The sequence below is a fragment of the Branchiostoma lanceolatum genome, chromosome 16 (assembly GCF_035083965.1).
Source record: "Branchiostoma lanceolatum isolate klBraLanc5 chromosome 16, klBraLanc5.hap2, whole genome shotgun sequence".
NCBI lineage: Eukaryota > Metazoa > Chordata > Leptocardii > Amphioxiformes > Branchiostomatidae > Branchiostoma > Branchiostoma lanceolatum.
This window is the reverse complement of record NC_089737.1, coordinates 1,995,494-2,007,993: the sequence shown is the minus strand read 5'-3', so window position 1 is coordinate 2,007,993 and position 12,500 is coordinate 1,995,494. Positions and strand designations below refer to the sequence as shown.

Sequence of the window (12,500 nt, the reverse complement as noted above, 5' to 3'; positions counted from 1 at the left end):
TGACGGCGTCGCTGCGGCCGATCGAATTGACAAAGCACTCAACGAATCTTTTTAAGCTTTGTGTGTTTTGTTGTCTTTTTGGTCATACTTGTACGTTTTGAATGATATTCCCATCATAAAGTCAAGGGTGACACATACAGTTTAGGACACAGCGACGCCACCAGCGTGCAGCGGGTCCAATAAGAGGGGGGCTTAAAGTAAAACCGGATAAAACTGGACCGGGAGTCGTGTAAATGTAGCTTCAATACTGTGCAGCCTTTTATCGATTCAACAACCACGGACTGCGGGGTTCACAGCCCTCTTATTAAATCAGCGAGGCAAAAATCTCTGAAGCTCCCTGCTCTACGGATCCTTTTGTATGATATCTGGCAACCTCCTCTCCTAAATTACTCCTTCGGGATCGATGGGAGCTCCGCTGTATCCAGCAATCGTGATGCCTACTTGCTTATCGTGATACTAGGTTATTACAAGTGAAAGACGACTACTCGTCCTTGAGGATCTAGGAATGAATTCTCGCAGGATAAATTAGTAGCCTATGCCGGTTGCTTGACGTTGAACAAACAACCGTTGATATTAAATTACTTTTTTTATCATATCTTTGAGTGGGTGCAATACTGACGGGACAAGTTGAAACCTCGTGTGCCATCAGATCTTTAGGAACACTCTTCATATTCACGTGGCATGAAATAATCATAGATGGCGCAGCACGAAAACAACCATATAAGGTAATGACAGATCATACAACGAGGGGAACAACCACAATCATCCTTGGTAAAGATAAAACAGTTTTCCTCAGTAGAAGCGAAGTGTGAATCTTTTTCAAGTAGCTTCATTGAGTGATAGTGCAATCAACTGGTAATGCTACTGTCCCATTTCAAAACCGGTGCCCGGCTGGACAGCTTGTGGGAACGAAAATATGATATAGAAGACAACAAAAGACTCAAAACGTAAAACATTACTCCTAACCACATTTTGTGTATTTTCTTGATATGCATTTTTTATTTTTCATTTTCGCGAACATCCCGCCGCGCCCCGGATTGGAAATGGGACCGAAGCATTACTGGGAGACCCCGGTTCCATCCTGGGTTGGGGACATCTCTGTTGGGGTTGCATAGCCTTTCGGAAGGGACGTAAAATGAGGGTCCCTTGTTCGAGGTGCCTCGAGCACGTTAAACGGGAAGGGATAGCAACCCCTCCCTGTAAAAATGCACCATGCTACAGAAACAGCAAGGAAACTTGTTGACTGCCTACGTTCCACTAGGTTCTCCACGACGAACAAAAACCTTTGAGTGGGTGGAGGAACGAATTCTCGGAGGATAAATTAGTTGTCTATTCCGGCTGTTTGAAGTTAAACCATGAAACAACCGTTGGTATTGTAATTACCTTTGAGTGGCCGTGGGTGTAGTACTGATGGGACTTGTCGGAGCCTTATGTTCCATCAGATCGCTACCTCTTCACACAAAAGGCATGAAATAATTATATGTATATAGATGATGGCGCAGCACGAAAACAACAATATCCAAAAGTAATCTCCAAGCAGATCTATCGGTGGCAAAGACCGTATCCAACTGGCAAAGGGAGTTTTCATCGCCACCGAAGACCTGCCTGCTCTCAAACAGCAAAAAGCATCTCTATTCAATGATAGTGTCGCTGCCCCGCCTCGTGACCATATTAACCGAATCTCCAAGCAGATCTACTAGTATTGGTGGCTATAAAGACCGTATTCAACTTGCAAAGGGAGTTTTCGGCGTTAATTGAATATGGTCTTTATAGCCACCGATATAGACCTGCTTAGAGATTAATCCGAAAGCTCTGTAACGCCGCGGTCATGGGTGAACTAGCAGTCTTTCCACTATATCGATTCACAAACACGGTTAATAGAATACTGGCTGTCGGTCGTGCGGGACCCCGAAACGTTTGAACTCGGACTTAAAATCAACGCGGGGCCCTGTAACGCCATAAGCTAATCGTGCGAGCGCCGGGTGGTACCACCGGTACCCGGCAGTCTGCCGGGACAAATTTGTGGTTTCGGAACCCGGCCGGGACTACACCCCCGACGGGTGCCGGTGCAATTGAGACCTATGCATAGCTATATAGGCTGGGGCCAATTACATGTACCTACACTCTCCAAGCAGAGGTAAGGCTCCAGCTTGATACACCGCCTTGGTATAACACAGCCTAGTGGTGCAATAAGCATCTACCTGGAATCCTGGACATAAATGGAAATAGGTGTTAAGGAAATTGTTATTCCTGTTAAGACTTTATCCAACACCTTGGCCATACCAGAGTACACGTACAACCAGACAAAGTACAAGCAGTCAGCTGGTTGTCCCCAAACCCAAGCGAGAGATCTTCAGAAGATCGGTAGCCTACCACGGATCAAATGTCTGGAACAGCCCAGCCTACCGCCAGACACACGCACGGCTTCGAATCTGACTTCCTTTAAGAGACTCTTGAAGTAACGGAAATGAACTAAACGAACGGACACGGACCATGAACCAGCTTTCGCCCTACTTTATGTTGTATGTTGTAGAAATTGTATTTTGTTGCACCATGAATATGTAATGATATATGTTGATAGAGTTATTAGGACTCAAATGACTGTGTATTTCTGTTATTACCTTTGCCGGGAATGTATGCATTCGCGGTAAGGTTATGTTATCAGTTACGCCAGCTGTAAAGTGGGTCCGTATGTATGTCGAGATCATAAGTCGAGAGAACTTTGACGGATCTTGCTGATTTTTGGTAGGTAAGTGGCGGTTGTGGGAACAAAGGTCAAGTTCGAAAATGGTTAACCTGGCGTTTTCCTAAAGTGCTCCAGTGGACGTTTTTTGTTAGTGTGTTTGTATGAAGACAACATAACTCGACGTATTGATGATGGATCTGCATGATTTTTGGTGGGTACGTAGAGATTGTGAAAAAAAAGCTCAAGTTAAAAAATGGGTCACCTGGCATTTTCCTGCGGTACTGCAGTGGGCTGTTTATGCATGCGTATTTGCTTGTTGACAGGATAACTCGAGAAGCTGTTGATGGTTGTGCATGATATTTAGTGAATAGGTAGATTTATTAAAGGGGAAGGTCAAGTTCGATGATGGGCCTCCTAGCGGGTACTTTGAGTACTGCAGTGTAGCTTCAAAGATTGAGGTCGAATTTTCTGCAAGTGCTACGGTCATGATTTTTGTGTGGTAGATAGTCCATGCCACAAGAAGGAAGTTGTGCACGTTTGGGCCCTCTAGCGACTTGTTTGGAGCTGCAGCGGGTGTTTTTAATTTATTTCTTTTGACCTTTGGACATGAATAACTAGACTTATGGTCAACGGATCGTCTTGATTTATGGTATGTAGACAGCTCGATTAATGATTTACATAATTGAATATTCAGTATGCAAATCAGGAGCTTATTTGCATAATTAGCAAGGAAAGTTTATAAATCTGCTGCCTTTCAAAATAGGACTCTCAAGCATGTGACATATATAGCTGAAAAAGAGAGAGGTATCGATAGATACCAATAATGCTAATAGCTACCTATTTTGCATAATTAATGAGAAAATACTAATTGAAAATACCACGATAGTAAATGATTGGAATTTCATTCTTGTATCATTAGGAAGCTTAGTAAAGGTGAACAATATCAGACAAAAATCATGCATGACAAGGCCTCATTAACATAATTTATAAGGAAATGTCTACAATTCCCTTTCTATTTGCTATTTTGTTTATATATTCAGGTTAAATTGCACTGACAGGTGACCTAGTTTACCGGAGCAGGCTCCCCGTGAGACGTCCCTGGAGGACACATGTGATACTTTACTTGCCTGGTGCAGGGCTCTGTTTTGGGGTCAGGGAGGTCACACGGGCAGCAGCCTTACGATCTCCCTGTTGGAAGGTATAGGTTTGATAAAAACTTATGGATATGTCGACTATGAAAATAAGGGCATAATTGAAGCAAATACATTGCCAACAAATTGCCTTATTTTCTGTAGTAAAGATAGAGTTATGATACCAATAAAGCAAAAATATTCTTACAGTGATTATTTTTATAACTCTTGGGAGAACTCGTGTAGGTATAGGTATGGGTTTGTTTTAAACTTTGAAAGAGAATACTAGTAACTCAAGAAGGTGATGACGGATCGTCATGATTTGTAGGGATGTACATATTCTGAGTGATGATTTACATGATCGTATAAGAATCATGCAAATCAGGATCTGTGATGTGAAAAAGTATACAAACCCTTGCATTCAATTGTAGTCAAACACGTGACATGTAACTGAGAAAGAGAGGAATATTGATAGATATCAATTATGCAAACGAATGCCTAATTTGCATAATTTATGACAAAATACTATAATTCCAGAGTGGTAAATGATGGGATTTCATTCTTGTGGCGTTTGGGAGATAATCAAATGTGGACGTTATCAGACATAAATCATGATGGCCCTCTTTTCTAAGATTTTACTTTAATGCTGTGTTTTGTGTAAAGAAAAGGATCACTTGAAATTCATGCAATCGAGGACCTTATTTACATACTGAGTGATAAGCATTCACTCGAAAAGGCTAACATCAGTCGGCGAAGGTATGAGGTCGTGGAACTCTAGTATTATATCTGACCCTTGCCTCTTCCCGCATGACCTCAATGAAAACCGGCCTTCGTGCCGATTTGAGCTTATCATGAATAAACAAAGGTTCAAGCAAACAAATACTTCACAGAGGCTTGTGTCCTACAGTTTTGATTTATTACCTTCGCCGGCAAGGTACGCCTTCGCGGGAAGGTTATGTTATCGGTTACGCCAGCTGTAAAGTGGGTCCGTATGTATGTCGAGATCATAAGTCGAAAAAACTTTGACGGATCTTCCTGACTTTTGGTAGGTAAGTGGCGGTTGTATGAACGAAGGTCAAGTTCGATAATGGTTAACCTGGCCTTTTCCTAAAGTGCTCCAGTGGACTTTTTATGTTAGTGTGTTTGTATGTAGACAACATAACACGATGTATTGTTGATGGACCTGCATGATTTTTGGTGGGTACGTAGAGATTGTGGTAACAGAGGTCAAGTTCAAAAATGGGTCACCTGGCATGTTCCTGCGGTACTGTAGCGGGCTGTTTATGTATGCGTATTTGCTTGTTGACAGGATAACTCGAGAAGCTGTTGATGGCTGTGCACGATATTTAGTGCATAGGTAGATTTATTAAAGGAGAAGGTCAAGTTCGATGATAGGCCTCCTAGCGGGCACCTGAGGTACTGCAGCAGAGCCTCAAAGTTTGAGGTCAATTTTTTTTCAAGAGCTACGGTGATGATTTTTGTGTGGTAGATAGTCCATGCCACATGAAGTGAGTTGTGTACGTTTGGGCCCTCTAGCGGCTTGTTTGGAGCTGCAGTGGGTGTTTTTAATTTATTTGTTTTGACCTTTGGACATGAATAACTTGACTTATGGTCAACGGATCGTCTTGATTTGTGGTATGTAGATAGCTTGATTAATGCTTAACATAATCAAATACTCATTATGCAAATCAGGAGCTTGTTTGCATAATTAGCAAGGAAAGCTTATAAATCTGCTGCCTTTCAAAATAGGACTCTCAAACATGTTACATATATAGCTGAAAAAAGAGGGAGGTATCGATAGATACCAATGATGCTAATAGCTACCTATTTTGCATAATTAATAAGAAAATAATAATTGAAAATACCACAATAGTAAATGATTGGAATTTCATTCTTGTATCATTAGGAAGCTAAGTGAAGGTGAACAATATCAGACAGAAATCATGCAGGACAAGGCCTCATTAACATAATTCATAAGGAAATGTCTACAATTCCCTTTCAATTTGCTATTATTAAGTCTCTATATTCAGGTTAAATTGCACTGACGGGTGGGTGACCTACTTTACCGGAAGCGCGCTCCCTGTGGGACGTCCCTGGAGGACACATGTGGAACTTTACATGGTCTAGTGCAGGGCTCTGTTTTGGGGTCAGGGAGGTCACACGGGCATCTAAACACAGCAGCCTCACATCAAACGCTCTCCCTGTTGGAAGGTATAGGTTTGATAAAAACTGATTGATATATCGACTATGAAAATTAGGGCATAACGTTAATTATATCCTCTCCAGTAGAGAGGGACTATACTGTTCTTGATTGCCTGTTCTTCTTCTTCTTCTGCCAAAAATAAAGTAGTTGTGGGTGGTAGCTCTACCTATATGGTATTGCAGAAAGTTATATGTACCTTGTACATGGTTATATTTGAGATGTAGGTACCTTTAGGGAAGGTTAATACACCGGTCCATAAATTATGCTTATGAGGACTTCATTTGCACAATTCATGCTGAAACTTGTATTTCTCTTACCGTAAAAGCTACAGATGTCATAGCTGAGATGTAGGTACATTAACTGGACATGAATTATGCTAATGAGGACCTCATTTGCATATTTTTTGCAGAAATCGTATTTTCCTTACAATACAAGCTACAGATGTCATATTTGACATGTAGGTACCTTTAGGAAATGTAAATATACCTGGAAATAAATTATGCTAATGCTCGGTGGCATTTTTGGTTTGTCAATAATAAGGATAACCCACATTGCATATTCATGCCCAGATGGCTAAATACACACGTCTAATGGATGTAGAATATAAAACCCGAAACACTAAAACGTAAGTGCATTCTGACGGTCACACCCACCATTTGCATTTTCGGTTTTTTTCTATGTCCATCCCAGATTGAATGGCATACCGCGCAAATATTATAGTAATTACACAGTGATTACGTGTTTTCCTCTTGCTTAATAATATTAGAACTATCCCGTTTTTCCTGATGATAGCACTACCAGGGACCGAACTCGAGTAAATCCGATATTTTTGCATCTAAACATGTCGCATCTTCAGTGCTCCAAGAACAAGAAACATGAAGGTGGTCCTGAAGGTATTGACGTGTACCCTCAAATTACACGGACCCTCAAGACCTCCCAAATATCCCTTCTGCACGAATCTTTGTACGGTGATTAACTAATTGGCCCCTTTGGAAAATTGGCCCCACTCACTCGAAATTGAAATAAGAATAGCTCAGTGGCATTCAGGTTTCGACTGCTGTAGCGGTCACAATCCGCTGTTTTGAGGATTTTTTGTTGGTAGAGTGTTCGCCTTGCGCTCGGTAGGTCGTGAGCTCAATTGCATATTTTTTGCGGAAATCGTATTTTCCTTACAATACATGCTACAGATGTCATATTTGACATTCAGGTACCTTTAGGAAATGTGAATATACCTGGACACAAGTTATGCTAATGAGGACCTCATTTGCATACTTTTACCTGGAACTTGTTTGAACCGTGTTTTACAGCCAGGCGCGAGTTAGTCACTGGGCAGAGATGCGGCGAAGCCATCCTGACATTTGCTAAACATTAGGAAGGCGGCGATCATGTGATCATGGGGGTCATGTGTGACGTCAAGTGGGCCAGGTCGTGTGGTGGGAGAGGGGACCTAGGCAACAAAATGTTAGCTTCCTATTTCCATGTAGGAACTATAGATCAGACTTTCCAAACTGGTCGAGTTGTTAGTGTTACTAATGCTACGGTCACAATTACGCCGGTGCCCATCGGGGATGTAGCCCCGGCTGGGCTCTGACGTCTGGGGGGCACCGGCTGTCGTGGTCACAATTAAAAGTTTCCTTCGCGCAATCCTGCTGGGGTCCCGGGGTGCTCCGATGGGCACTCGGTGGCATTTTTGTAAAGGTTTGTCACCTTCATTGGTAGGTATCCGACAGGTACCCGTCAGTTGCTCTGACTGTGTCTTGTAATGACCCCTGTGGGGTCCGACAGGGCCCTGCCGAATGTCCCGCGAAAGACGGTCGGGCATCAGGCAGGCTCCTGGTGGGCACATGTCATATTTCGAGGCGTATATAAATTGCACTGGAGCTCAAAAAGAAACACGATATACGACGTTCACGCTTTAGTTCTGCTCACCTAATCTGTGATGTCACACTTGACCCGTTTTACGAAGTACAGACATTATTCTGTGCACTTGGTTCGTAACAGAACAATACTTTATTCTATGCTATTTGCCGATGACACCAGCATATTTCTTTCCCACAAAACTTTGATTCTCTGATACAACTGGCTAATCAGGATGTGTTAAGTACATGTACATGGTTTGAAGCAAATACATTGCCAACAAATTGCCTTATTTTCTGTAGTAAAGATAAAAGTTATGATACCAATAAAGCAAAAATATTCTTACAGTGATTATTCTTATAACTCTTGGGAGAACTCTTGTAGGTATAGGCATGGGTTTGTTTCAAAGTTTGAAAGAGAATAACTCAAGAAGGTGATGACGGATCGTCATGATTTGTAGGGATGTACATAGTTTGAGTGATGGTTTACATGATCGTATAAGAATCACGCAAATCAGGATCTGTGATGTGAAAAAGTATACAAACCCTTGCATTCCATTGTAGTCAAACACGTGACATGTAACTGAGAAAGAGAGGAATATTGATAGATATAAATTATGTAAAGTAATACCTTATTTGCATAATTAATGACGAAATACTATAATTCCAGAGTGGTAAATGATGGGATTTCATTCTTGTGGCATTTGGGAGATAATCAAATGTGGACGTTATCAGACATAAATCATGAGGGCCTCATTTACATAATGTATGAGGGAATGCTACAATGGCCTTCTTTTCTAAGATTTTACTTTAATGCTGTATTAAGTGTAGAGAAAAGGATCACTTGAAATTCATGCAATCGAGGACCTTACTTACATACTGAGTGATAAGCATTCACTCGAAAAGGCTAACATCAGTCGGCGAAGGTATGAGGTCGTGGAACTCTATTTTATTTATTTATTGGTTTGACTGTTTTGGACACACAGCCAGGGCTGCCCTACTAGCCTGAGGCTATTACAAAGGGCTAGCCCTGCTGACAAAGACAATACATTACAATGGACAGCATGACGAGTTATAACAATATTCTAGATACATGTACATATTAAAAACTATCGTATGTAAATGATTTAAAAGATAAATAACGTCTATAATGGTATCTACACCGGGAGGTCAGAATCAGTACGTCATAGACGACGTATATATGTATAGATCGGCAGGGCAAACTCTACCGCAGAATATGCAGTAATGCTTCGGTCACAATTGCGCCGGTGCCCGTCGGGGATGTAGTCCCGGCCGGGCTCTGACGTCCGGGGGGCACCGGCTGTCGTGGTCACAATTAAAAGTTTCCTGCACGCTGCCCTGCAGGGGTCCTGGGGTGCTCCGGCAGGCACTCGGTGGCATTTTTGTAAAATTTTGTCAACTTCATTGGTCGGTCTCTGGTAGGTACCCGTCAGTTGCTCTGACGGTGTCTTGTAGTGACCCCTGTGGGGTCCGACAGGGTACCGCGTGCTTATCTCACCCAGTTGGGGCAGTTGTAGGGTCCCTGCCGAATGCCCCGCGAACGACGGTCGGGCATCAGGCAGGCTCCTGGTGGGCACTCATCATATCTCGGGGGTATATAAAACTGCACTGGAGCTCAAAAAGAAACACGATATACGAAGTTCACGTTTTAGTTATGCTCACCTGATCTGTAACGTCACACACTTGACCCGGTCTTACGAAGTACACACATTTAGTCGGTGCACTTAAGCTTGATCCGCATATGTATCATAACATAACAATGCTTTATTCTATAATTTTGGCTAACCAAGATATGTGTAAAGTACATGGTTTGAAGCAAATAAGTAACAAAAAATTCTAAAACTACAAATTGCCTTATTTTCTGTAGTAAAAATAAAAGTTATGATATCAATAAGTCCAAATTGTTCCTGATACACAAGAGAAACAGACCAACATTTTGGGGGGTAATTATAGATGAAAAAATTACACTCAAAAGCCCAGTCTCTGCTATAAGGGAAAAAAATTGCTAAAAGAATAGGTGTTATTGTGAAAAACAAATACATCATCCCTGAAAAGATTCTCACAACTGTATACAACAGCCTTACATACTCTTATTTAACCTACTGTAACATTGTTTGGGGGATGCGCCTGCCATACAACTCTACATCCTCATATAACTCTCCAAAAGAAATTCACAACGATAGCAACTGCTTCTGACTTTCGCTCACACATGGCTCCTCTATTTCAAGAATCCAAAATACTAGATATCAATAAATTACAAATCAATGTTTTCACAATAAATTTGCATTCCAAAATTTCCCCAATATATTTTATATTTTTCCCAAACCCTTGATCACACTTGTTCACAACTATCATACCAGGCAAAAAAATCCATATTCTTCTATTCCGTACATCATTAGCAGAGTTCTCCAAGTGCAAATATGTCACAATATGGAACAGTCTTCAGACTAATATACAAACAAGCACTTTTTTCTGACGTTTAAAAGTTATTATCTAGCTTTGATTTATACCATTATTTGATTATCATTGTCTATCGTTGTCATATTCTATGTATTACTTTTTTTATTAGTTATAATCGTGTTTGATAAGTATACACGAGGAGGGCCTAGTATGAGCTATATACGCGTTTTTCCTCCTCCTGAACCTGTTATTATCTATTGTTGATCGTATTATGTATCATAAATGTTCTTGTTGTGCAAATGAATAAACAAACAAACAAACAAACAAAGAGACAAATTATTACCTGTCCCGGTGGACTGACGGCAACCGGAGGGGTACCTCGCGGTGTTCTCACGTTGAGGTCACGGCTTCGTTTTGGCCGCGGGGCCCGGGTAGAATTTAAGTCAGAACAAAATTTTTCTCGGGTCCCCGCCGGGCCCAAAAAATAGCCCGGTAGCCGCAGGGTGCCCCAAGGGGCCACGTAGGGGTCACGCCCGGAAGTGCCAAAAACGGCCCGGGAACTACCCGGCAGGGCCCCTTTTTCCAATTGTGACCAAAGCATTAGCCGTGCCAGAATAGGCCTCATGAGCCACCGCCATGAGAGGCATGCGCACTGTCAAGCCAGGACTACACAGAGTGACTGACTGTAGCTGAGTAACGCCAAAGATGTATGGATCACCTAAACAGTTCCGATCGAGTCTTATCTTTTTTCCAGACCTGGTGTGACATCTACCTGGCGCTGGACGTGTTCGCCTGCACGGCTAGCATCTTCAACCTGTGTGCCATCAGCATAGACCGCTACTGGGCCATCACCAAACCCATCAAGTATCTGAGCATGCGCACTCGGCGCCGTGTGGGTGTGATGATTGCCACAGTGTGGATGTCGTCTGCGCTGGTCTGCCTACCGCCTCTGTTCGGCTGGAAGAGCGGAGAAGACACTGCTGGCGATGAACGAGTAAGGACTGTAGCCATCCGTATCTGTATCTATATCTATATAACCGGTTTAACTATAATATAATGCTAAGCTTTCTTCCAACACTTATAAGGTATTCACGTATCAAATTTTCAAGGATCACTGTCCTTGATACTTTACTTTACTTTACTTTATCCTTCCGCTTATGCCTGGGGGGGCGTCGCGGGGAGATGTCCTTGATATCTCTTATAAAGTAGTTCTGTTCAGTATTCTGACTTTGTCCAGTGAAACGGTATGGTCCGGAGGCCATATACATCAGGACACTCCAGCCATCACTAAACAGAGACAACGGGCGTTATAAACTTCCTGGCACGTTTGACCAATTGCTGACGTCACGTATCCGTAAAGACACGTGTCAATAAAGTCACGTGTCTGTAACTCTCGCGAGTTTACGTTCGGAAGTGATTGGTCATTATTGATCCTGAAGAAAGCGTCAGTGGTCGTTAAAAATGTGGTCTGTTTGTATACCTTAGTGCTGGAAGAAAGTTTAGCATTGTATTATGATAACTACCAACACAGATGAGCTTCCAAGAGAACCAGTATAACTGTTCTTCGCTTCAGCGTAACACACTAGCTGCTGTATCTGATAGCACGTATAGCTGCCCTTCAGCGTAACACACCAGTTTTTGTATTGAACAAAATAAGCCAAAACGTTATAAACTTGAGTGTTTAAGTCTATTCAGGTACAGTATCGGTGCGGTGATGTTCCGCTGCAGGTATTTTGGACCCGTAACGTTATCTAAATGATATTCGCGGCACTGTACACGGAACTAAGCCCTACTGTACGCAGTACGGACGGCTGAAATATGGAAACACTTGTCTGTGGTGTTGGGACTAGTTATACCTGTAAAGTACACGGGAAATTATTTGAGGTTCGAACTTTCTATCCAACGCCAGTGAAAAAACTCTTAATGCGAATTCTCAACCGACTCTTAATGACCCATCAGACTCTTCTTTTGATGGAAGGCTTCGCACATACATACTGTCTATTGACAGCCTAGGGTGTATTACCCCACTGTTAACTGAAGTATATAATGTCAGACGCCTTGCATGTGATACGCTCAGAACGTATCAACTGTACAAATGCATTGCAATAATAAGGATAATCCACATTGCATATTCATGCCCAGATGGCTAAATACACACGTCTAATGGATGTAGAATATAAAACCCGAAACACTAAAACGTAAGT

At 42.1% G+C, this 12,500-nt stretch overlaps 1 protein-coding gene across 1 annotated transcript in view; it reads left to right on the top strand.

Moving 5' to 3' along the window:
* Positions 1-12,500, top strand: part of LOC136422136 (octopamine receptor-like) — a 19,915-nt gene that overhangs the window by 620 nt on the left and 6,795 nt on the right. The window contains exon 2 of the mRNA XM_066409784.1: positions 11,051-11,290. Coding sequence (XP_066265881.1) covers positions 11,051-11,290 — 240 coding nt within the window. The remainder of the gene's footprint in view (positions 1-11,050; positions 11,291-12,500) is intronic.